Genomic DNA, 26603 nt, shown 5'->3' on the forward strand with positions numbered 1-26603 from the left:
CTACTAAAAGCCTTAAGGTTTTAAAATGCTAGCTTGAAAAATGGGAGCTTTGACTTTACGACATTGAATTATAAGGTGAATGTCCCAGGGCTATTTTTGCTTTCTTCCAAATAACGTGCAAGCCCAATAAAAGGGGGAAGAATTAGTCTGAAGGGATGAGTTTAAAAGGACATTGGCAAGCAACTTAGAAATACAATTAAATAGGTCCTAAAGGGGTTGAGAATGAGTTGTGGGGTTTTTTTGACTTGCCTTTCAGCTTGTTACTTAGAAGTAATTTATTAAATATGCTTTTACCTTCCGTCTACCAAATAGTGCTGATAATAAACAGTTATGGAGTATATTCATATACAGGCTCGTGTAACAGAGACGCTGGAGAGATTCCGTTTGTCAGCGGGGAAGCAGATGCTCCCCGTGCCATCAGGAGTGCTCAAATGCAAGTGGGAGGGACGAGGGGAAGATTAAAAGGTTTCGTTTGAAAGTTGCTGTGTTCTCTTCCGCACTGTTCTAACCTCAGCAGATAGCTAAATCTTCTCATTCAGCGTTAGCATCTTAAATTCATAGATTCTTCTAGTAACAATTTCATTAATATTTATAAAATTATATAATTTATAAATCATAAAACCCTACATAAAAGCCAAGAAAGTTTTGTTTTAGAATTCCTCTGAGAACACTCGGAGATTATAAATCATGGCAGTAGGTAAATTGTAGAAAAGGAGAAGAGGAGCTGAAGAGCGGACAAGCTGCTCTGGGACAAGATCACTACATGATAGAATTGTGTCCTTCAGGAAATAGCGGACAAGTTATTTGGGACTGGAAGGAACACAACTACGATGGGATTGAGTCTCCAGCCTTAGTGGTTCTGTCTCTTTTTTCTCTCTCCCCTACTTCAGTGTTTTTCTTCTGTATCCAGCACAGCGTATTGTTCTCCCGCACACTCCTGTAGCACGGAGCTTGTGTTAGGAGAAGGTACCGGCTGTTGCCGTCAGGCTTCAAGGAGTTGCCCTGGCCAAGCACAAAAGCGAAGGTCACGGTATCTAATCATAGGAAAACTATCCTGAAGTAACACAAAGTAAAACTACATTGTCTGGCTGCAGATACCTAACGGGTAACGTCGAGATTGACAAGTAAGCTGTTCCTTAATATAGAAGGAAATGGAAAAACTCAACAACAAACTTTGTAAGATCCTGGAAAAAAGGCTGGTGTCCATGCAGGAGATGCAGCATGCTTGTTCAGAACGTACCACTGTTGTGGTGTGCCTAAGCGCTTCCGAGAGAGGCCGTGAGATACGGCCCTTATGTGCACAGAAGCTGCAGAGAGGGTCGGTCGTCCTTCAGGTTGCACTGCGTAAGGGATGAGCTCCCCGGAACTTAAAGGCTAAACTGTTGATCCCTGGTTTCAGGCATTAGATGCTGAGAAGCATCTCGGTTAGGTTCCTAAATTTCATCATCTTTCGAAAACCGGACTCTGTATCTCGTCTTTGCTTTTCTGGCAGTGTGCAGACACCGACAGCACACAGCAGGTGCCAGTACAGGGCACCCCTGCGCTGCCACGCTCCACAGGGATCCTGCGCAGGTGGTTATTCCTGGGATGCCTACACCCTTTGGAAATATGACTGCTTGCCACAATACTGCTTTCTCCGTATCGCTGCCTTCCAACATTTTTATCGTCTAAATATGATATATATATTTTATCACATATACACCCATGGGAGTACATAACATCTGTGGGTGGCTGTGTGGGTTTATACGTTGTCGAGGGAGCGCAGACCCCATGGACCTCATGATCCCGCTTGGTCTGTGCAGGTGATTTGCTGGATCTTACTATCTACTCCATTATTTTATGTCATCTCTTAACTTCAGCAGCAATTATTTTAATTTTCTTTCATGGTGTTATTAAAGATATTGAATTACACTTGGCCAAGCACAGGTCTTGGCAGAACTCATTAGCAATATCCCTCATGAATAATGGTTCTGCAATTATAATTCTTATTCTTATCAGTTAATTAGTTGTTAATCTTGTTAATATGTGCCACATTGCTTTTTTATTATGCTGCTTTTAACAAAGCATCATACTCAGTAAAATGTTTTATGGAAGTCTAAATATAGCATGTCTGCATAGTTACTGTTACCAACCAAATTTATAGTCTGACATTTAGTTCGTTTGAAAATACCTGTTTTCAATAAAACAGAAAGATGGGCATGAAGTATCCCACTATCTCCCAGCTGTCACCTTCTCCATGATCTCGCCTCTGTTAAGGCTCCAGCTGCTGCACTAAAAATGCATTTGTCCTTTTAAAATATCATCAATTATTTTCATTCCCCCCGTCTCCCGCAGCTTCTCTGGTGCCTCAGCGTATCTTCATATGGGGCTTTCTCCAGGTCTTTTGAGTGCAAGTTACCTGGTCGTACGCACGTAAATATATTAAATACAAACTGTTTAAAATTCTGTTAAATTATTTCATTGCTGCTGCAAAGTTATAGTCCAGTACTTCAAGGTGAGACCACGTTTTGCTGAACGCGGTGTCCCCTCCCGACTGGCAGGTGCACTTTGTCTTTCTGTGCCTTTTTTGTTATAGATTTGTCCTGCAATACGTCTTTTCAGTTATTTTAGACTACATCGAACTCCTCACTGTACACGTGTAGCATTCCTTCTTATCCTTCTTGGAGCTTCATCATTATTCATGCTGCTACGTTTTGGTGTTTTTACCAATTGTCTTTATTTCATGGTGACTAATTTACAGGCTTTGACTTCAGGTTCAGAATTTCCATTTGTTACACATCCTTTAACACTTATTACTTCTTGATGAGAGTGGATTTTTAGCTGAGAAAATCCTTCATCTGATGGAGAAACCGCTGCATTTGTGGACCTTTTTTTTTGTGGTTTTGCCTTTTGTGCATAGCAGTGTACAAATGTGCAAAGTATTATGGATCCCTGTAACAAGAGGAATGTCGTTCTTTGCATCTCGCTCTGTGTTGCCCCTATTGCAGTATTCTTAGCATTCGTGGTAATTTTGTGTTAGTGCATTTTAATGAAAACACAGAAGTGGAAGAACCAGGGTTTTGTATGTCTGTATCTGCAGGAAGGCCTTAACATCAGAGGTGAACTTGTGACTTGATGCGTCGTGCTGCGGCAGCAAGGGACCTAAATTAGACCTGAATTACACGAAGGGAGGTTCTTGTTGGGGTAAAAAGAGGACGGCTCTTGTGTTTAGCACCAAGGAGCCCATGAGCAGCAGCTGAAGTTCTGGAGGGGCTGTGTAATTTGTCTCAGTTTGTACTAATTGGCATACAGATCTGTTTACTTCCATTGTCATCCTATAAATACAATGGTTTGAAACGAATCAATTTGTTTTCCCAGGTTTCCCCAAAAAAACACTTTTGTGATAGTTCATTGTCACTCGTGGCAAAGGTGAAACAAACAGCAAAGAATGGGGAGAGGCTGGAAGCAAGTTTTTATGGATAGGCAGGCACTTAATACTACATTTACTGTGCTTTTGGTCCTCCACATACCTCCAGTCTTCCACACTTACTGTAAGTAGGTATTAGGCAAAGAAACCCGAACAATTACTGTTTCAAGATGATTAACTGTCTGTACCAGTGTGGCACAGCCTCAATATATACCTATGTATTTCTACAAGTAATTTTTATTATCTTTTTTAAAATGAATACTACTAGGGGCTCCTAAGCTTACTTAGGAAAATAGTAATGCAGGAAACTAACTATCAAATAGCTCTTTTGAAGAAGTGGTTCTCTCCTTGGAGAAACACGGTTGCTGTTTAAAGCCAAATCGTGTTGTAGGGGAGAGAAAAGAAGAAAAAAATGTTCACAGTGGTTCAGAGAAGTTCTGAAAGAGCTACCTTAGAAATGCTAAAGTGTGTGTTTATGTGTACGTGTGTGTGTATCTATGTATATAAAATTATCACATATATGACCTTTGCAGCGTCAGGGTCTGGAGGGAAAGGAAGCCGCCCAGTGGACATAGGAGCAGATTACAAACCACCGCTTGGTGGTAAGTATTGGTGTAAAGCTTTGCGATTTAAATGCTGCGCCTTTTGGCGTTTCACCGACTGATGGTATATCCTCCTGAAAATAGTCAGCTGTTTACAACCCTGATGACATCTGTTGCAGTAACTTTTTCTCTTTATGATGATAGCTATTCCCACTCATGAAATTGTATCATACTTCTGTCAGAGTGTTCTTGCCCGCTGTGTGGGCTACGTGGAGAAAATATCATCGCATGCATTTACATTGCAGTCTCCACGAACAGATCGTGTTCTCAGTTTAGTTTTAAATGGCTGCTATAGTGCACAAGTGTAAAATTAGTTCGGTGAGAACATATTAGGAAGGAAAAAAAAAATCGTCTTAACTCGTTCTCCTTATTAACACTGTGCATTGCGGAAGCCTTGCCCTAGGGTAACACTTATTAGTGTTACATAAAATGTGTTTTCTTTCAGCGGCAAGTGACCGCTGTAGAATACTGATGCCGATTCCTGTGATTATTGGGTCCAAGGGGATGCCTATAGTGCTGGAGTTTTAGCAAAGTCCCAGGTTAACTCTCCTTAGACTCTAAATTATTGCATTCTTTTGTGATAACTATTTGAGTAGGGTCAACAGAGACTTTTTTATAGACTGTTAGTTGAAAATGGGTCTATAAAATACCTTATAGATATAACAATTGTACAGAAACACAGTTGGCAAATGACAGAAGAATAAGCAAGCGCTTCTCTTGAAATCCCGGCAGACAAACCGTCTTTCTCATTCTGCTAATCTGCATGATTCTACAAGTCTTTGATGGGGACTTTTTCTATATAATGAATAACCCCTTTCTCCCCACCCGAATTTCCAGGCAGTAACAGTCCCCATGGAAGTCCTACTTCTCCCTTGGACAGCAACATGCTCCTTGTGATCATAGTGTCTGTTGGAGTCATCACCATTGTGATAGTGGTGATAGTCGCCGTCTTCTGCACTCGTCGTACAACTTCCCACCAAAAAAAGTAAGATGTCTGGGTGGCATTTTGCCCTGTCCTACCTTTCTCACTTAATTCTATTATTTAATCTTTATGATACTTTAGAGTTTATTACTTTTAAGCCTTGTGGGCTGTAGAAATTCTGTTCCGACAACAGGTTAGCAATGCAGTTTGAATTCTTGTGTTCAGAAGACAACATGCATGAATACAGGTAGGTTGTCATGCGTATGATGATGATCTGCTTTTCCTTATCAGTGTTTCAGAGTTTACAAACAATCAAGAGTTTACAGACAAACTGGGGCAATGCTTTCAAGTATACCTGCACTTGCCCCTCTCTGAGGAGAAATTATTCTTTAAAAATTGGGTTTATCTGGCATTTCTTCTTTAAAATCAGCTCTGTGTGTTTGTGGTACTCGCAGCATTTTCTGATGAATGTCTTGCTGGAAGTTGGCATGGTCATCTGGGAGTTAATGCCTCATTTTGCAGCAGGGGCGGAGGCAGAATTCACCTGGGCAGAGCAGCACCCAACCTCCAGTCGATTCATCTCTTTAGAGCTGGGGGAGCTCAGCAGCTCCGGAGGATTCTCACTTCTGTTCTTGGCATGTACTTCACTGGGTGGAGTAGGTTTACAAGCTGTGCATGATAATATCCAATTTTTAGACAGGTTGCTGGAGCGGAATCTGAACCAGGTATCGGACTCCTTAGAAAGTGCTCCAAAATCCTAAATATAGGTGTGCGTCTGAATTCTGCCCTCCTTTAGAGCATCTGAATTCAGACTACAGCAGTGATGCTTGCCTTTATAGGCTCCTGAAGGTTGTTTCTCTACGCTCTTTGAAAGAACTGAACAGAGCTGAAAGCTTTTTTTTAAGTTTGAAAAGACTGTTATGCGTAACAGATAATCTCTTATCTATTATGGTTAGAAGATAATCTGCACTTGCTTTGCTGATGCTGAACCATCCTGCAAAAACGCAGGTTCTCCAGGAGAACAAGGGGAGCAAGGGTATATGAGTGATGGTCTAGCAACTGGGGGATGTGCTTGGGAGAGGGCAAAATTCATGGCTCTGTGCCTGAGAGACATGTTTTATTTTCAAGGAGCAGACATAACCCTGTGAAATCTTGCCTTTGTTTTCCCAGTTTCTAAATGCCACCTGCCTTGCATGCAGTGATGTTAGTTAGTCACAGCCAATGACTGACCTTCTGATCTCTCTCACTCGTTCGGCTGCAGCGCCCAAAGCAGGGTGCCAGCAGCACTTCTGCCTGCGGATCGCCTACAGAGAGGTGTTCATTGATACTTTCAAAATTTTATTAGTCATATCTGAGCCATTTCTAGCAAGCATGCTACCCTGAAGGAACGCCTGCTTCCATCATTGCCAGGGTCCAAAGTGAGGAGTGTGCGTGGAGGGCAGTGCTGGAATTCTACATTTCACTTTTACAAAATTCCGCCATGTCGGACATCTGCCTCGCAATCTGTTTGCTGCTGCCGCTATTCAGCAGCGATGAAAAAGCACGTTAGTTAGATGTGTGTAACCTGAGCAGTGGTAAAACGAACGTTCTTGTCATTAGTCTTTAGAGTTAACCATCCTATTGGGATAATTGGCTATTTGCACACTCCTTCTGCAGCTATTGTTTGAGGTTGTTTGTAAGCCCTGGAGTACGCACACAGCATGATGTACGTACACTTCATGTTTGGAATATTCTCTTAATAACCGTAAGTACTGGAAACTTAATTTTTGTTAATGAAAGCTTAGACTGTCGAGCACAGTTCTGCAGCATGTGGTAGTATTTGAGATAAATTTCATGGCATCAGAGCTGCACGACACGCTTTGAGATGTCAGATGTGCTTATATGTAAAATTCAAAGCTTCCTGCCCAGTGGGTAGCTTTTGCTCAGCTGGATACAAGATCTGAAGGAAATCTCAGTGAAAATTTGCCTTTTTCAACAAGTGAAAGGAAGCCTGCATCTAAGAACATTTCATTTGTTTTGCTTCCCAAGGAAACGAGCTGCCTGCAAATCAGTGAATGGGTCCCATAAGTACAAAGGAAACTCCAAAGATGTCAAACCTCCTGACCTCTGGATCCATCACGAAAGACTGGAGCTAAAACCCATTGATAAATCTCCAGATCCCAATCCGATCATGACAGATACCCCAATCCCTCGCAACTCCCAAGACATCACCCCGGTTGATAATTCCATGGACAGCAATATCCATCAGAGGCGGAATTCTTACAGAGGTGAGCGATCAACAAGTACTTTGACCGTGATGTTTAAAATTAAATAGGTCTTACTCTACCTGGTGAAATCACTTTATTGACATATTATTCAGTTACCCTTGTCTTTTTATGTTCTTGTTTTCCAAGTAGTGAATTGGTTCTGTGCCTAGTTTATTCAGTTACCCTTATCTTTTTATGTTCTTTTTTTCCAAGTAGCGAATGGGGTTTGTGCTTAGTTTATAAGACTCTCTGAAAAGGATGGATCACATGTTTTTGTGAGAAAATTGAGTGCCCGAGAGTTAAATCATGAATTTCCCTTGGTAAATGCCGATTAGTAATCAGAAGATCATCTGGCAAGTGTTTCCTATTAAGCTGTTGAGAGGTGTGGGACATTTTTTTCAGCAGTCAAACACACAATCAGGTTTTGGTGCGGGTGAGTTTTTTTTTAACTTTCTTAACACTTCCTTAACACTTTCTTAACCACTTTCTTAACAAGTGGTTGTTAATTGTCTCAGCCATATGGGTGACTCCATGCTGCCACTCACTGCCCAGAGCTGCACTGCCAGAGGCTTGTGTTGGCATTGTGGCCTGGAGAGTTTCTCCAGAGCCCAATAATCTTTACCCCTAACTGTCCTCTTTGCCGTCTTCTCGTGGAGGATGAAAGAGCTTTTTTTATCAATTATGAGTCACAGAACTGCTTACAAACAGGAAAGCCCAGAAATAAAGAGAGGAGGATTGAAATCATCTGGTATGGTATCACAGAAGTCCTGCTGCAATGGTAAATAACCTTCAGTGTTTTTCCTTCAGGGCATGAGTCAGAGGACAGCATGTCCACCCTGGCGGGAAGAAGGGGGATGAGGCCCAAGATGATGATGCCTTTTGATTCTCAACCACCTCAGCGTAAGTCAACAGCCCACCTACCAGCTGGCTTGAAATCAGGAGCACCCAAACAAGCCGTGTTGGTACTGTATGCACCAGCACGCTCCCATACTGCTTCCTACCCACTTCTCCTGAGGCGTCCTGGCGTATCCGCCATGGAAAGAGTTCGAAGGCAGCATCCCGAGTCCCTGAGCATGAAGGCAGAGTTAGATCAAGTTAAAAGGAAAAACAGAATAGCTGTATCTGAGCGAGCAGGAGGCATGCTGCAGAAGCAGGGAAGAGTTAGGAATGTGTCCGGCAGTCTGTCTGTCCCAGTCCCCAGCAGTTGGCAGCTGCAGGTGCTTTGTAGGGAAAGGCTACGAGCCTGGCTGCTTCGTATAGTCCATTCCCTTTGTACTCTGTCAGTATCCAGCTGTTACATAGGAATTGCAGGGAGTCGGTACATCTCTGTTAGGTTCTGCTCCACTGTTAGTTCTCTCCTCCCCAGAGCAAACAGCCGTAGCCTTTTTAGCCACCCCTCATGAAGGAGCTGCTCCATCCCCTTGATCGCTTCAGTTGCCATTCTCAGAACCATCTCTAACTTTCCTACGTGCTTCTTGAGATGCAGAGAGGCCAGAGCTGCACGCAGTACCACCAAGGTACAGAGCAGGAGACCACGTCCTCTGCCGTGTTCCTGCTGAATGAGGTGCTACAAGATTCCGTTGGCTTTTTTGGCTGCAGCTGCATATTGAGCTAATGATATCAGAGATCTGTCAACTATATCTCCAAAAACTCTTTGCTGAGTTGTAACTGCCAGCTCCGAGTTGGGCATCATATAAGTACTGTTTGGATTATTTTTCCTTCAGTGCGATAGCTTATTTAGCAATGCTGAAGTTTACTTGCCATCTCTTCGCCTGCTCGCTCAGTCCTGTGGTCAGAGGTCTTTCCAAAGTTCATTGCCATCGGAATAGCATTTGACTGCCCTAAAGACCTTAATATAATTTCTAAACTTGAAGATTTCTCTGATTGCTTCCATGTTTGGGTCACTGAGAAAGATAATTGATTAAAACCAGTCCCAGCACTGATACCTGGGGAATCTCCTGCTGACTCTCCCCTGTCTTGAAAATTGATTACCAAGCCCCTCCCTTGGCTTCGTATCTGTGACCAGCTTTCAGTCCATAAAAGAGCTTTCCCTCAGCAGCAACTTAGTGTTTTAACTTTACAGTGGACTCTTGTCAGAGCCTTTTTGAAAATTTAGCTGTATTATATTTGCTGGTTCCCTTTATTGACTTATTTACTGTCTTGAAACTCTAAGATTAGTGATTTACTCTTACAGCAGTTGTGGTTACTGTTTTCTAAATGACCATGTGTACCCATATCTGCAGTGATCTTACTCTTATACCAAAACGTTGGTATAACTGCTGTCCCCACTGCATGGACATTTGTGAAGTGGTTCTTGACCAGCTGTAGCTGACAGTCCACCCTCCTATGACAAACCAAAATCAGTATGGCTTCAAGCTAAAATGCGGTAGCGGCTCAGGAGCAGCTTCAGGAACAGCTCAGCTGCTCAGCCAGTAGGAGAGAATTCGAGAGCTGGGGCAATAGATCACCATCCGTCTCGGTGCAGGACGTCCCCGCTCCTGAGCTAGTGCTGAGCAGAAGAAATGGCTCAGCAGGAGTAATGCTGCTCATCTTTTGGGAAGGATACCAAAAGCCTGCCAAATGTACAGCAGCTTTGCTCCAAAATGGGTCTGTTACACAAATTGATTCGAACATGGATAGACCACTGATAGGGGCTGAGGTTTTGTGAACCTGGCAGGGCAGACTCGACGATTTGAACAAAAGTGCTGAACTGAAATGTTGTGGAGTCATTAGAAATATCTTTTAATTATTAGTATTATTATTATGAAATATTTTAAGAGTTAAACGATATATCTGATTTTCAAGTGATGTGCCTGAGATGGAGAGGGACTTGGCTGAACCCCTACACAAGTAGACTGAACACAAGAAAACGGGACAGCAGTGAGCACGCAGTGACAAAACTGTGAGGCTCAATCACACAGTGCTTACCTGGTCTGAGCCTTAGACTTCCCTGAGCACTACGTTCACGTTCTACCCTGCAGCCAGGCAATTTGCTACCACAAGCTCTCGTGTTTTGTGGAATGATTTCAGTTAGGTTTCGACTTCCTAACTTTCTGCTTTATTTACTGAAATGGGTGCTAGGTTTTCTTGGCCTCCACGTGTTTTTTCAAGGGTCCTGATGACCCAGTTAGCTCAGTTTGTGAATTTTTGACTGTTGGCTTGTTTAAAAACCTTTTTACAAGAGTAGTATCTTTTTTCCTTGGTTTTAAAATAAATAGTCTGATGCTCCTTGTTTTCTCTCAGTTTTATGTGTATGAGGGAGGAGTAGAGGATATAGTTTTACACGTATGAGGGAGGAGTAAGGGATACAGTTTTACCCTAGTCATCTTTACTCCAATTATTTTCTTAAAAGTTTGTTTGCTGTCAAATACGGGTGTCTAACATGGCAGCTGTTGGATTCAGATGATTTCCTGTCCCATGCCAGGTGCTAGAACATGATGAGTTCAGACTTGTGTGACCCTGTAACAAATTCAGACTGCAGTAAGTCTTCCCTTGCGCTCTTCCGTGTGTTTTTCCTCTAAATGGGACGCAGCGTTGGATACACGTAGCACAAGATGAACTCGTGCAGGAGCCTGTGCTGCAGTGCTCCGAGCGCTCCACGGAGCAGTGTAGCAAAGTACTGTGTTATTTGGTGAGAAAGATCCTCAGCAACTTAGGTGATCGGTCCCAGGTAGGATGAAAAGATGTACAGCTGACACAAGTGATAGTGGTGATACATATTTTAGGGAGGGACTATATTCCAGTTCTACCTTTTGATGGTGTTCAAGCTGATGCGATAATGCTGGCAGATGCAGTTGTGGATATGATCTTCCCTTGCAGCACTAAACCCAGCTGTGACATCCATTTTTGGTCCCAGTGCTGCAGTGTTCGCTTGAAAAGCTGACCTGTTTTCCCCCTCTTTGTTAGCTATTGCCCAGCAAGAACGAACCAGACACAGACACAGACACAGCTGGCTTGGTGTGCCAGGTTAGCGTGATGCACTACATGTCAGGACGGATACGGAAGGTCTTCTGGTGCCCTAGGGCCTGAGGTTGTTTTTGTGATTTTGTTTGACTTTTTATCCTGTTTGCAAAAGCTCTGAGGGCTTCCAACTGTACATTTCTATTTTATACTAAGTGAAAACATTAACAAAATGTCTTTAGATACCTTTTTGTAAAAGCTACAGAGAAAACTGACACCAGTACATGAGGCCCTTTCTCAGCAAGCAACACAGACGGCAGGACCATTTGTTTAGTGTGTTTAAGTCTGTGCCTGCAAATGCCTTCCTATGGCTTCTCCCACCGTAGCATTCAAATCTAATTATTTACCTCTAAAATACTAAATTAGGATAATTTATTATGTTGAATTTCAGTATAATTTACAGTAATGGTGTGTGCCTAGTTAGTTCCTTCCTAACTGGAAAAAAAAATCCTGGAAGGGCATTAGGAAGCAGAAGGCTATTTCTTCCTGAACGCACGATGTTTCTCTCTATCCAGTTCTTCATCTGAACTTTTCCTTGAAATTCAACAGTGCATCATGATCTTCATTAAGAGCTGCTGGTGCTACAGGCTGCTTTTTGACCTGCAAAGCTATCAGATTTAGGCCTGATAACCCAGCAAATTATTAGCAAAACCCAGCAGTTCCAGCTGGGTGGCAGGGTAAGCTTTCTGGGGACATGGCTTTTCACCGCATCAGATTTTCTCCGCTTGCTCACCAGAGTCTGCTTTGGCTGGTGTTTCAGAGCTGCTACGATTTTGTGTTCTTCTCCCCATCTCTAAGCTTTTAGGAAATGTCTTGAATGTCTAGTGTATGTGCATGATTTTTTATTGTGGTTGCAAAAACGTATTGGCAGCCTTTGTACTAACATGCATTATATTTGCTCTTGATCGAAACGCTTGCCGAAACACAGGTGTAGAGCAGTGGTTTCTACAGGTAGAAGTAATCAAAATGTTTATGCCTGGAAAATGTTATGCCTTAAACTATATGCCTCCTACCTTCCTGACATGCAAGAGAACTCCTGGTGTCTCTGGTGACTGCTGTCTCTGCTGGATTTCTGAGCTCCAGGCTTTTGTGGGTTATTCCTCCATTTGGCAGTTCCCTGCAAGACAGAGTGGCATTTTAATCTTGCTTGAAATGAGAATATCTGACTTTTCACATCCCCTTGACAGTTATCTCACAGGACTTAAATCGAGACCTACTGATTACTCAGTATTAGAGTTTAGTTACTCTTCATTTACAAGAGGTTGATGATGACGTTAGCATCTCAGTGCGGGGGGAGAAATTCTCTATTGCCAACAGCTGAAAATCTCTACGTATATTGCCTCCACTGGCCAATTCACATATCCTGTCCTGCTGACAGGCTGTTTTCCAGGAAATGAGGAAGTCAGAGGGTTCAGGTTTGTTTAGTCAGCCTCCGAGTTCAAACCGCATGCATCAGCACAAGAAGTCTTAACTGAACTCACCATTAGAACGATGGATTTGTGCATCACGTCATTCCTAGAAAGTAACTTTCAAAGGCAGCACATCTGAAGAATTTCCAGAAAAGGTTCAAAATAAAGTAACCAGCCACGACCTTTTGTTTTTCTTTATGGTGTTAATGGTAGCATTTCCCTCCTGTTTTCTGTGTTGAGACTCTTTTGGATGATTTTAAGCAATTCAGTATTTTAGTCTGGCATAAGGCTAAATTCTGCACGTGCTCTTCCACCCAGCTGGGGAGCAGTGAGAGTTTGTTTTGCTGTTATCACGGAAGAGTGAGGACAAAGGATGATTTACATTAAGTATGAAATTCATGTCTTGCAAACAGGAAAAAGAAAACAGCAAGATAAAAAAAAAGGGAAAAAAGAAAAAGAAAGGCTTTAGGTTTGAGTGCACTGGAGCAGAGCTTTATTAAGTCTGCACAGAGGGAATAAATGGAGCCTTTGGTGTCTTGCCCTACTCTTACCATTTGTCTTGCATTATTTAATTAACCAAAGATGCCACATTTGGTTACAATGTTAAGAAATTCAATGACAGCCAGAAGTTATTTTGGAATTTGAACCCGTATGTCTCCTGTATTAGGTCTGACATTTATAGCACAGTGTGAAATACAGGGAAGTTCTAAAGGGAGCTGAGCTTAATTTTTCTCAAGTGTAGCAGAAAGCGCTTGAAAGATACAGCCAAGAGAGAAGCACTTTCTGTGCAGGAAAATGAAGAGCTCTGCCTCTTTGGGGGATTTTGTGTCTTGGCACAGAGGGAACTAAAGTGCTGGAGCAGAGCTGGAAAATTGGCATTGAAACATGTCATCTTGGTGTCATTGTAACTCTGCCGAGCAGTTGGCTCCCCTGTTCCGTGGTGCTGTGGGAGAAGGGAGGGATATGGTGCATTTCAGTACATGTGCATGCTTGTCTGTATGTTAAGCATTTTTCTGTCTTATATTCATTCACAGCTGTGATTAGTGCTCATCCCATCCATTCACTCGATAACCCTCACCATCATTTCCACTCCGGCAGCCTCGCTTCTCCAACTCGCAGCTATCTCCATCACCAGGTCAACCCGTGGCCGATTGGCACATCCATGTCCCATTCAGACAGGGCCAATTCCACAGGTGAGATACAAACCATCAGGTAGATTTTGCTTGTAACGGAACAATGAGTTGAACGTGTGGAAATCAAAACCTGAAACTTAACTTGGTCGATCTCCATTGTGGTGTTCCACGAGCATCAGAGTGATGGGTTTAAGTACAAACAAAAATCCTCAATGGGTTGAGTTTTCTGTAAACAGTATCTTGTGTAGGTCAGATATTGATCCTTGAGGTACCTGGTGGTGTCCTTGGAAAAGGAGGCTTAATGTCTTACATACAACTTCAAATAGCAAGATTCCTTATTCTAAAGCCTTCAGCCCTTGAGTCTGAAACATCAGATTAAATCTAATTTGACCTACTTAATATGATAGGTTTTTTCCAATTAGTAGTGATTAAAACCAAGAGAGGACAAAAGCCCAGACTTTGCTACTGAGAGCTGACATCAGTTAATCTTCCTGAAGCACGCAGAAAATTGCAGTGATTTCTGCACAGCGTTTTCAAGCTTGAAGCGCAATCATTTGCGATAGTTTTTGTAATGTCTCCAGTGCTCTGAAAAATTCGGAACCAGCAGTATTGCAAAATTGCACATAGGTAACATCTTGAGATGAAGTGAACTCTGAGCTTCGCTAGTTGAAGGTCTGCATTTCAATTAAGGTGCCCCAGCCAACAGCGTTCTTTCCTGTTTCCTTATGAAAGCAATTCATGAGGCTGCAAATGCACAGCCAGACAGACGTGAGAGGCAGAGGGTTCCCTTTTTCTGCTTTTACACTGATGAAGTGACAGCTCTCACAATCCAGATCTTCTGCATGTGGTCTGAGGAGGATCACGATGCCCTAAATTCAATATGCCATCTCATTGTTCTCTTAGATCAGGGTGGAGTCTGCTGCAGACAAACAAACGAAGCCTGTGATTCCATTTTAGCTTTCAGCAAGTAAAGAGATTTCAAGTCTACCTCAGAAAAAAATTTAGTTGTTCTATATGCAGTACAGTGATATATGCTTAATGTATATTTAATTTTTTTAATATTAAAGAATGCCAATACTATGAAATACTCAATGGTGAAATGAGGATGCAGATTTGTTTTCCATGCTGTTTATCTGAGTTCTTATTATATGCAGTTGTTTCAGAGCAAAACTGTGGATTTGGTATTATGCCTGCGGAGTCATTCTCAGGCTTAATTTGTTATTAGACAGCTGTTGCCATTCACCTTAGCACAGGACAGTTACACAGAATTGGTGTTATTTGCGCCACAGATCGTTAATCTGTGATCACTTCTTAGCTTATAACAGCGATCTTGGAAAAGGTGCTTGCAGACACTACTGTTATGTTTCCATCTGACCACAGAGAACATTTCTGTTAAAGAAAAGAAACACCTGTTTTGGGGTTTTTTGTGTCTGCTGTAGAATCCGTTCGAAACACACCGAGCACGGACACGATGCCGGCTTCCTTGTCTCAGACATGTGCTGACCACCAGGATCCCGAAAGCACCCCGGGGTCTTACCTGGCTAATGCACAAGAAGAGGATTCGGCTCAGAACCTCCCAACGGCACACGTCCGTCCTTCCCACCCGCTGAAGAGTTTTGCGGTGCCAGCGGTTCCACCAGCTGGTTCCACGTACGACCCTGCGCTGCCAAGCACACCGCTGCTGACTCAGCAAGGTGAGCGGGGGAAAACTGGCCACATGGCACTTGCCACAAAGAGAAAAAGGAGATTTTAAGAAGAAAATGAGAGAAGCTCCTGCAGGGGCGGGGGGTAGAAGGAAATATTTTGAAGGAAATACAACAGAGGCTGGAGGCAATTTTGTTGGTATGATTTTCAAGGCCTTTTTCTTTTATGTACATAGAAGAACTAGACAAAAATTCAGCACTCCATAATTTGAACCATTCATTTTCCTCTAATAGAATCCTTTTCATTCTCCTACTTTCAAGAGCTTTCTGAATAAGCAAAAGAACTGATTAACTGAGGCATAACTATGTAACAATTTATTTTCAGCTCCTAACCATCCAGTTCACTCGGTGAAGACTGCGTCAATTGGGACTTTAGGAAGAACTCGGCCTCCCATGCCAGTGGTGGTTCCCAGTGCCCCTGATGTGCAGGAGACCACCAGGATGCTCGAGGACTCGGAAAGCGTAGGTACTCTTACGCTGCCAGTGCCTTGCTTTTGGCAGTGATTATCAGACCGTGGTGAATCTCTCTTTATATGATACTTGTAAACTTTAGTAATGCTTGCTGTGAGACTCAGAGGCAGAGAATAATGAGGCTTCTGTTAACCCATATAAAAAAATCTAGTGCAAATACCTTCTACGCAAGGCAGCAAAGTCAGAGAATTGGGACTTTAATTGCAAGTGTTAGTAGCGCTTTCTAAATGTGAAAAGTACTTAAAAGCGTACTGTCATTCCTAGTTCCCCAATACTAAACAGATGCAGCGCTTCCATCTGTTCTGGTCCACAAGGCCCACTCAGTCAGGAACCGAGAAACCTTTGACGACATTTTGGCTGAAGGGAGGCTCTTAGCTGAACACAGAGTTGTGTTCTCAGAGATTTCCTTTCTTGACTCAACGCTGCTGGTTTCTGCCAGCCTATCACAATGACAGAAGGAGAGGAAAGACAAATAGCATGTATAGCACTAGGCTTTTCATTCTTTACAGTACGTAGTGCCTAATGGAGCTTTAGTTGATGACTTGGGCTCCTGTATGCAGGCTCCCGTATTGGGGCCGTGGAAGTGCCCTGCACATCTGGTTTTTGCCTGCTTATCTTGATGTAAAGAGCATCTTTGTTCACAGAGCTGAAGGCCTCCAACAGCGCTGTTTGCTTTTCTGTGCAGCTGAAGATGTTGTGTTCATGCTTGCTTTAAGATGTCATTTATCGCTGTCTGGTTTGCAGGCATACCGTGCCTGGATCCTATTAAAGTTGTGCAGCTGCAGCTTCCTCTGCTGCTGCAGAGCATCCAAAGTGTCATTGCCAATGGAAAATTTAGCATTCATGCCAAAATGTTTAAAGCCACCATCCCAAACAGGTTTTTAGATACTCATAAAAGTGTTCTGACTTTATGGGGGAAAAGAAACTGTTGGGCTTCTTTGGAAGTAGCTTTTAAGAAGCGAGGATGGTTTTGGGTGTCAGGCACTGGAAGAGCTGTTTTCCTTTCAGATTGCAAGCCAACAAGTTACTGTATTAGCTATTGTATTACTGCTACAAGAAATGCTTATTTTGAATTCATTTTTCTTTTTTTTTTTTCCTTGTTCCCTTATTGTCCTTTCCTTTTGTCACATTGTTTTTGTCACCCTCTTGATTTTATTTCTGTACGCCCTGGTCTAGAAACGGCACGCATGCTTCATTTGGTGCACTTTTGCCCTTCTGTCTAGCTGTCACTCCTACTTTACTCTTTTTTTTTTTTTTGGTTGGTACCAAAAATATACTCATTAGTTTATTCATCAACAAGTTTATAATGTATCCACTAATAAATTTCTTCATTAATAAATTAGTACACTAAATGCTAGTTAAGAGTTTTAAAAATGAGGATTAGACAGTGATTTGAATTGATCCTGAGCCCGTAGCATCACTCAAATAAATCTGAGCACTTCTACCTCACTGCTATTTATCATTGTCAATAGTCGGCAGATAATGCATCGGATGCAGGACAGAGAGGACTTTTCTGGTACAATCTAGATTGCTGGGTAAACTGGAGAGTGCCTGCTGCGTTCGTTTCTATTTACATGAGAGAAAAGGTTCTTTTCTAGAAGCAAAGGAAGTGAGGCCAGAGTCAGGGCTGAGGGCTCCACTCTGGCAAGGGCTCCAGTCTTACGGTACGTGATCAGCTGAGCAGTAGCTTTTGTATTATTAGACTCTAGTCAGAAGGTCAATAATGGACCTTAACTATATAGAGCAGAAACTATCACCCAGGAGTTGCGTTGCTTCTGCTTTGGCACGAGCAGAGCTGGCGTTGGAACAGCATCTGCAGCCTGGCTCGCTTTCTGTGAAAACGGTGTTGAGAGAGCAAAGAGGGTTTGGAGAAGTGCTCCAAGAAGGTAAGGGGTTGGGAAAAGCCTTGGTCACCTTAGAAAAGGTGGGTGTTGAGGTGAACTAGTTGGCGGTATCTGTCTGCACACGTGCATTGATAACAGAATGTTCAATGTCGCTGAAGCTAGACAATGAGGCTAAAAAGGGAGTATGATTTTCACACACATAATGATTCTCAAAACAGTTTTTTTGGAAGTGATTCTTTTGACCTTTTTTTCCAATTAAGCTGGGAAGATTTTTCTAAAACATCTACTTCGGTTCAAAGGAAGCTAAGTTATCTTGAAGCAGGAGTTGATACAAGGAAAACAGATAAGAAGATCACAGTCTTAAAAATCAGTGAAACTATGAATCACTAGTGCAAAAAGATCTGTGCTTAAAATAGAGAGTTATTAATTCCTGTAACTGTCGATAAATCTGCTTCTGCTTATTCATGTGTCAGGGTCGCAATCTGGACCAGAATCACTGATTATTTCTTATTCTGTCCCTCTTAAAGAGAGTCACCTTGTCAGTAACTCTTTATGCCTCCCACAGAATTACGAACCGGATGAGCTGACCAAAGAGATGGCCCACCTGGAAGGACTTATGAAGGACCTTAATGCCATCACTACAGCATGACCACCTTCACCAGGACATGACTCCAAACAGTTTCACAAGTCTTGGGACTCAGCCTTGGAACACAAGGAATTGTACAGAGTAAAAAAAAAAAGAAGAAGAAAAAAAAAAAGAAGAAAAAAAAAAAAGAGAAAAAAACAGAAAGAGGGACAGCACACGAGAGCATACACAGAAAGCAAACGAACCAACCGGTGCATTTGTGCTACAGCTGGTCAAAAAAGAGATGACCTTTCTCGTCATCGTCCTGCAACGAAGTCATTGCCAAGTTGAATTCCATTTCCCTGCTGAGACCATGCAGGATGGGACGCAGCAGGCTGAAATCTAGCATCCAGACAAAAGGAAAAAAAAAATGGACTTTACGTTTGGGTTTTTTTTTTTCTGGTCAGGTTTTGTCTCAGTGGTGTGATTGCCCTGCCTTTTCAGTGTTGGACATTTGCATTTATGTACAATTTTATTTGTGTTTTTATTTTATCTTTTTTTTATAAAAAGGAAAAAATATTGTAATCAAAAAAAAAAAGAAAAAGGAGAAACTGTTTTCCACAGCCTAGACTGACATTTGACTGCTTGTTCTATTGTGTATGAAAATTCATTGCCAGCGTGGGTTGTTCTGTTTTGTTTTTTATTCTGCGTATAATTACGTCCCCTTCTGGCAGTTAATCCACGGCCTTTTGGGATGCTGCACTGCTATTTGTAAGCTTTTTTTATTATTTTTATATTATAATTATTAAAAGCCTGACTTTCTCCTCTCATCACTGTGAGATTACCAGTCTGTTTGAATTGAAATGTAATTTGAAAGGCTTGTTTGTCGCTTTTTGTGCAGTTTCAATATTTTGAGTGGGGAAAAGTAGATGGGGAAGGGGAGGGGATCCAGTGGGAGATTTCATTATTGTTGTTTTCCCGTCTTTCTACATCGACTCGAAAGGCTGCAGAAAATGAACACATCTTCTGTAACGTCCTTCCTTGTAACTTCTGCATACTGTGTCTCTGGCTACTGAATTGCGGTGAGAGTCTCCTTTAGAAACATTAAAGAAAATTTCCTCCTGGAAAGTAGGGTTCCTTATGTTTAGATGACACTACAGCTTATTTTGGCAACAGTGCTCTGTTTTGGTGGTGTTAGTTTAAAAGACGAGCCCACAGCTGGGGCACTCGTTCAGCAGGGAGAGCTTAGCGCAGGCAGCAGTGCCCAGGGCACGGCCCTTCTCTGCTGGGGGTGCTCAGCTTTGAGCTGCCCGGGCCCCCCCGAAGCGGAGAACTGGGGACCTCTTCTCATCAGCAGGAGCCCACGGCATCTGTTTGAGCACGCTACGTGGCCACAGCGTCCTTCAGCAGCAAGTCCAGCCCCAGCGCAATTTCTCTGTCCCAGGCCATTTAAACAAGAATCTTTCTCTTAAGGATTTTTCAGAGACATAAGCAAGGCAAAAATGTATTTTTTTACACTTTGGAAACCATTTGAAAAGAAAAACAGTATTAGCGACTCAGGTGCTGTTCGCGTATCTGTCTAGAAAGGAAGGAAAGTGAAAAGGGAACTCCTATGTGAGGAGAAGGAAAAGGGGTTTTGTTTTCTCCTGGTACGATGGCCTGGCCCTGCCATGCTCTGTGAGGAGGAATGGCATAAAAAGAGGGACTGTATTTTAGCAAAAAAAAAAAAAAACAAACAGCAAAAAACAACCACCAAAACCTAGCTGCCTAACAAACTCATGGGCAATTTCACTTCTAAAAATTAAAGGAAACCCAAAACTTACTGATGATTGGGATGGAGAATCCGTTCCTTCTGAGCGATCGGGTTTGTGATCTTGGAGCTCAGCGATAACAATGGAGAACACACAGGTAACGGGCGTTTCGGGTGCAGGGCACTGCTGCCAATGGCCCACGGTGCTTCTGCTACATGGCTCTACCTGTGGGAACATTAAGAGGAAATACTGTAATTTGCTTACAGTTAAATTTAAAAAGAATACAAGAACTTTGCTTCATTTATTGTCTTTTATCCCTGTGACTAAAGCTAAAGCTCTGGGCCCGTTTTCATAGTCCCTGTCAGCAAGAGAAGGGAGAGCCAAGGAATCATCCTGGAGAGCAGCAGGGGTTTGGGTTGAAGTTTAATTCCCTTCTTTTCCTGGACTCTTTGTGTTGTCATTTCTAGGACATTTGATGGGTTTATTTATTATTTTGGGAGGGAGCGGGTGGGTATCAAATTAACTGGAGCACCGTGGGCCACCTGGATAATTGATGTTTGGACTTTTAATCAATACAATTCAGGGCAAAATAAGCTACAGAATATGTATTTAAATAATAAAATACGCACCCTGTCCTGGAAGGCGGGGGGGTGTATGTTTTCCTTTGCCTATTTTTTACCTATACCCAAAGAAATACCATCATACATACGCAGTATTCTTAGCTGGTGGGTTTTTGTGAATATTACTTATGTATAACACCATGAATGTTAATATTGTCATTGAATTTGGGGAGGGGGAATATTTTTAATGATAAAACAACTGTTCAAAGTTGGTTTTTTAAGGTGAAACTAAAAAAAAAGAAACAAAAAACATTTATTCAATTCAGTGTACAATCTGTATTGCACTTTTTCACATTTTAATGCTACGTTTTCTTACATATCCTGTGATTTTAAATTTGGAACATTGTGTATCCTTGTAGTGTCATAGTCAAGCTGTTAAGTGGCAGCTTCCCTCAGAGACATTTGGGGAAAAAACCAAACCTGTATATTGTTTTATGATTCTCATGTAGAATAATTTTGAGGACTGCTGTAGACGTCTACCTTTCTGTACAATTTTTTTGCTTTTCTGTAGTATTTGCTGTATACTCTATGGCTTTTTTTAATAACTTCATGTTTATTATTTTGTATTGGACATCCAATACACTTTTTTTAATCCAATCAAATTCTGGGCTGCTTGGAGAGTTTGTTCTTTTTTTCATTATTCCTATACCTTTTTTTTTTTCCCTCCTTAATCAATATGGGGACCAGGTTTGGAATTTTACTCGCACCTTTTTTGTTGTGGTTTGTAGGGTGTGTCCTCCAGAAAAAGAAGGGGAGCTGTTATCCCCCCCACCCAATTCCATGCAACCATTGAGCACGTAGTTTTTGGCTAACTCCCCTCCATTTCAAAGCTCAATAGCAAAGGTGTCACCTTCTAACACGCAAGCATCAGAAGGAGGGGTTTCAAATCGGTGAAAGTACATTTTATAGCCTTAGTAAAGCAGTAAATCACTGAAAAATATTACTATAATGCTTTGAATATAGCACTTCCTGTCTATAGATTCTAAAGTGCAGTAATTGATACCCTTATTGTTACCCTCATACTGACTCCAGACTCTTTCAATACTGGACTCACACTGATCATCAGCCTCTTCTCTGCAAACCAGCCACTGCCCCCAGTTCCTTGTGTCCCCTGTTCTTGGCAGCACCAGGCCATTCCTCATCCTGACCTCTGCAAACAGGAGCACAAGCCACTGCATTGGTTTGCACCCCATTTCGCCCCCTGTTTTGCTAGCCAGGGCCTTCCGTTCACTCATTAAATTGTGCAACCACGCTGAGGTCTCGGGTGGGAACCGGATCCCAGAAATTCTCCAGAAGGGATGCCATGACCCTGCAGCTGGTCAGGGACTTCTCAGCCATGCTGGAACCAGTGGGGTTGCACATGCGTACGTGTACAGAAAAGGAGAACTGGGGAAGACAGACATTAGTTTTTGGGAATGCCACAAGGCACATCTGAGATGCAGGCAGGCAGAGTGGATACAGCGGGGAAAAAAAAAGAAAAACAGCACCCACTGCCTCTACTTGGTAACCTCTAACTTTAAAAGCAAAAGGATAATTCTTGCCGGGTGAGTCAATGCAGCTCATTTGCTGTGCTGTTATTGGCTTTGCAGATCAAGCCAGATGAAGAGGTGGCAGTTTGTCAGTCAGGAAGGCCCCGTTAAGCGGGCAGGGCTGGCGCTGCGGCGGGCTGCGGGCAGTGCGGGACGGGGACACTAGAGGGCAGCGGTGACTCGCTGCTGAACGAAGCCGCACGGCGAAACCAGCGCCGGCACCGCTGCTGTACCCACCTGGAAGAGGAGCAGTGGTTTCTCTTCGGCACAGGTTAAGGAAACCAACATTAGCGATGCTTTCTTGTTAGTAGCAGGTCAGTAAAGATCTCGAGCTGCAAACCACAGGTTTTTCATGCATCGCCATGGCTGTCCTTGCCCGCACTTTGGCTTCCAATGCAGAAGCAAGAGGTTGCCTCAAACACCTTTAACGATAAATTGGTGCAACACCAGCAGGCTTTTGCCCATTAGAAACAGCCACCTCTCTTGGGACAAATTGAGACAGGATTTAAACTAACTCACAGCAAATTAGTGTTCATCTCAAATAAAAGCATTCCCGTAGAGGCTCAACATGACTCAACTAAATTGCCTTGGCCAAAAACGTTAAACCATTACAACATTTCTGTGGGGCCAGGTATCCCCTGACTCAACACAGGCTTCAGCCAGGTTACATCTCCCCTTCCTGTGGGAACACATACAGCCTGTGTGACTTTTAAAAGGCAAATGAGCTGCCATGTGACCCTCTAGAACCTTCCATACACAGACACAGCAAAATTCCTGCCTCTGAAAAAGCTTGCCAGCTCTCCAGTGTGATGGACACTCTGGAGGTCAAAGGGACCTAGCAAGCAAACGTGCAGGGCTGACAGGGGCAGCAGATGATGGGACTAGCGGGTTTGGCAAAGGGAAGCCAACGTTTGGCAGGCACAATGTGGAAAAGTGGCAAGCGGAACAGGAGCCTAAGAGTGAAAAGGTAGCAATCACTCACAGATCCAGACTGTACCCCTGCCTTTTGAAAAGGCAGGAAAAGCCTGAATGCCATAGAGTGCCAGGGAGCCAAACTAAAGTCCAGTGAGGGGGAACAAAGAAGGATTCAGCCTACCCTGAGTGCTGCTGGGCCACCTTGCTGTGGGGAAACACGCACCCCGCCACCTGAGAGAGGACTCCTGACACGCGCAGCTGCCTGACTCATCTCCCCTCCACAAGCAGGGCTGGTAGCGGTTGCGCTAGGATAATAACCTATTCCCTGTCCTTTAGTAAATGAGAATCAACTTTTTCCAGTTATTTCCCAATTAATCTCAGCTCCTGTTTCCCCACCTTCTTCCAGCGCTTTCCTCCAGACCTTCCTCTCTGTAGGGACAATGGCCAAGACAGCTGGCTCCCATAGGGCTGCAGTTTAGAGCAAACGCTAGTTTTCCTTGGTAATTTCTTAGGAGTAAATTCTCTGTTCCATAACCCAGATGTCTCAGAACATCCCACCCTCAGTCAGCCACCAAGCAGCCCCTGGCTGAGGGGATACTGCAGGGTGCTCTGCCCATAGCGATTGGTTTTCATGGCAGTTTAACTACAGCCCTTTTGTTTGACACACAAATGCACCAGTAACACCACTACCAGCCTTGGAAACATGATGTAGCGCTGCTCTAGTATCCGCAAACCCTCACCACCTGAACCAGACACAGGACAGCCCTGGTTACAATATCCTGCAGCAACCCCATTGCAGCAAAGGCTGGGAGAATTAAATGAGACATGCTAGTGATGTAGCAGTAAAATCATCACACATTAACTTAATCCAAATCAGCAGTACTCACCCTTAGCGGGCTGCAGGCAAGGGATGAGCACTCACAGGATTGTCGCAGGCTCCTCTACCTGGAGGCTTTGCTGTGCCTCTTTTCCCCTTCTTTCATTTTAGGCTGGCTGTCAGTGCCTCCACCTCCTAGAATTTCATCATTCTGTGAAGAGGGGGCCGCAAACCTGAGGGGAAAAGAAAGAACAACCCCATTTGTAACCTCATTCATGGTCCCTGGGTGGGGTGTCTGCCCTTGCGGACAGAGCCGGGGCAGTCAGATGTGTGTGTTGGAAAGCCCTGACCTGACTTCAGGCCCCCCCCATTAGGGCCCTTTCCCAGGGAGTGCGAGAGCACAGTCTCCCAAGGACACTGGAAAGCAGACAGCCAGGTCCCATCTTGCAGGGGGGCCAGGGTGCGGACACCCAGCTCTGGGGCCACAGCACCATGGTGGGGGAGGGCAGAGGGGGAAGTTGCAGGGTGCGGAGGTTTGTCCTTGGGCTCAGTAGAGCCCAGCTGTGATGAGACGCATGTCCTGTGCCCTGGCTCAGGGACAGCCCAGGGAGGTGTTTCCCCAGTGGAATGGGAAAGTGGGGAAACCCGGCGATGGCTGCGTGCCTGGCAGCCTCATCCCGCCCAGCATCCTCCCTCATCCCGGCATCCTTGTACGTGAGGAAAACACCAGACCCCATTTCTCCTCCGTGGGCACCGTCACCATGGTAACAGCATCCACTTAATCTGGCCGAGCTCTGTGCTGAGGATGGCGAGGCCGGGGTGGCTTCCCTCCCACGCAGGGGTTTCCCTGGCAGCTGCTGCTGGTTCATGAGGCACAGCCCCGGTCCCGCGCTGCTCCTATCCATCTCCTCCCTGTCTGTAGCGAGGATTTGGAGCCTCGTGACAAAAAAAAAAAAAATCCCTGTCACTGGAGAAGGGCACTGAGGTATTGGCAGTGAGCAGCTGCCGGGGAAACCTTGCCTGGTGCCATCTGTAACCTCTCTGCCAGCACCTCTCAAACTCGAAGGCTGCCCCGTGTTGTCCTGTGCAGGGTGACACTGCTGTGACCCAGGAAGAGCCACCTCCAGAGTGCTCTGGCCCTGCTAAGCCCAGGGAGCAGGACCCCTCCAGCAGCTGGACCCTACCTTGCCATCCCCAGCCTGGGCCCTCTCCCTCTCACAGCCCCCTATCTCTGCCTGCCTGCTCTTGCTCCTCTGGAGCAAACCAAAGGCTACGGTATTTCTCCAGCCTCTTCTAAAGAGATGTGTATCCCTCACAACATCCCCGGAGACCAGGCTACAGGCACAGCCACATGAGGAGGTGCTTCACAGGAGGTCCCTTGGCTGCATTCCCCCCCGACCCCTACAGCATTTGCTGTCCTCCCTTGTCCAGCTCTGCGCACCAGCACAGATAACCAGGGTGGTTCTCCCCAGCCCAGTCTGCCTGGGGTCCCCAGGCTGTTAATACCTGGCCTGCAGCATTTCACCTAGTCACTAGAGCTGCCTTTTCAATGAGCTCCAGCAGCCAAATGATGGGTTCAGTAATACATGGGGTTACTGAGCTGAGGTCACCTCAGCCCCGTGGGGGGATTGCTGTCAGCTGTGGTTGGAAGGGGAAAAAAACCCTGCTGCTGCAGCCAGTGCTGCTGGGAGTGAAGCTGGGCATGCGGGGAAGGTGGTGAAGCCAAAAAGACAAGGCACCCCCAGACACGGGGCTGGGGGAGAACGGCTGTCCAGTCCTAGCCCCAAACCCGCTAGCACTGAGGGGACCCAAGGGAGAGGGCACACAGCCCAGCTACCAACGCACTGCAGCACGTGGCACCTTCCAGACCCTTTCACCCCAACCACATCCCCAGGGCCACCTCGAAGTGTGGGACAGCCCCAGCTATCCCCACTATGGACGGGGAACACAGAGCCAAGGCTCAGCCTTTCCCCCACAGTTGCTCCCAGCAGCCAGGAATTAGGAGGACCACCACCACCCCCCAAAAGATGGGCTTCAGATAGGAAGCCACTCCAAAATCCTCCCCAACCCTCTTACCTGGAGAAGCCTGCTGCTTGCTGTGAGGAGCCAGGCTGGAGTCTACCCCAGGGCCTCACGTTGCCCCAGGTGTTTCCCCTCTCCATCCCCAGGGCAGGACCCTTCCCAGCTGCAGAGCATTACCCTGGGTGCCCAACCCAGTGCTGCTCATCGCTGCGGGCTGGTTCTGGCCACCTGGCTGGGCTTTGTTCTGCAGGCCGGCCTGGCTCTTTTACAGGCAGGCCTGGAAATGGAGGGCTGGGCAGCACTGGATTTTTAATGGGATGTGGGCTGGAGTGGGGACAGCCCTTTCCAACCAGGGTTGCTTTAGGCACTGTGTGAGACATGCCATTGAGCTCTAGTAAAACGCAGCAAGCAAACAGCAGCATGACGGCAAACTAGAGATGGAGGCTGAGTCCCCTCATGGGCTCTCAGAGGATATTCCTGAGTCCCCAAGGCTGATGTTTGCCTGTTCTCACACTACTGGAACCAAATTCATACTACTTGAACTGAACCCTATGATTTTGGAGACCATTTTGCTGGAGGCAGGAAGGAAAAAAAATGTGTGTGTTGTGCCCATGCGCAAGTGCCTCCAGGTCTCCCTGTTCATCCCTGGGGTATCTGCAGCTCCTATAGGTACCCTCACCATGGCTGT

At 44.5% G+C, this 26603-nt stretch overlaps 1 protein-coding gene across 14 annotated transcripts in view; it reads left to right on the top strand.

Annotated features, from left to right (window-relative positions):
* The window catches only part of NEO1 (neogenin 1), a 210849-nt gene extending 191758 nt beyond the window's left edge, over positions 1 to 19091 (top strand). For 8 of the 14 annotated variants that reach the window (XM_074601904.1, XM_074601902.1, XM_074601900.1 and 5 more), the window contains 8 exons: positions 3940 to 4008; positions 4846 to 4993; positions 6959 to 7197; positions 7984 to 8076; positions 13580 to 13738; positions 15118 to 15372; positions 15707 to 15843; positions 18262 to 19091. In XM_074601904.1, the coding sequence (XP_074458005.1) occupies positions 3940 to 4008; positions 4846 to 4993; positions 6959 to 7197; positions 7984 to 8076; positions 13580 to 13738; positions 15118 to 15372; positions 15707 to 15843; positions 18262 to 18345 (1184 nt within the window). In that variant the 3' untranslated portion in view covers positions 18346 to 19091. Of the gene's footprint in view, positions 1 to 3939; positions 4009 to 4845; positions 4994 to 6958; positions 7198 to 7983; positions 8077 to 13579; positions 13739 to 15117; positions 15373 to 15706; positions 15848 to 18261 lie in introns of all 14 variants that reach the window. The other 6 variants (XM_074601905.1, XM_074601909.1, XM_074601911.1 and 3 more) reach the window with 3 other exon arrangements.
* Positions 19092 to 26603: the final 7512 nt, after the last annotated feature.

This window comes from Larus michahellis, chromosome 9 (genome assembly GCF_964199755.1).
Source record: "Larus michahellis chromosome 9, bLarMic1.1, whole genome shotgun sequence".
In the NCBI taxonomy this organism is placed as follows: domain Eukaryota; kingdom Metazoa; phylum Chordata; class Aves; order Charadriiformes; family Laridae; genus Larus; species Larus michahellis.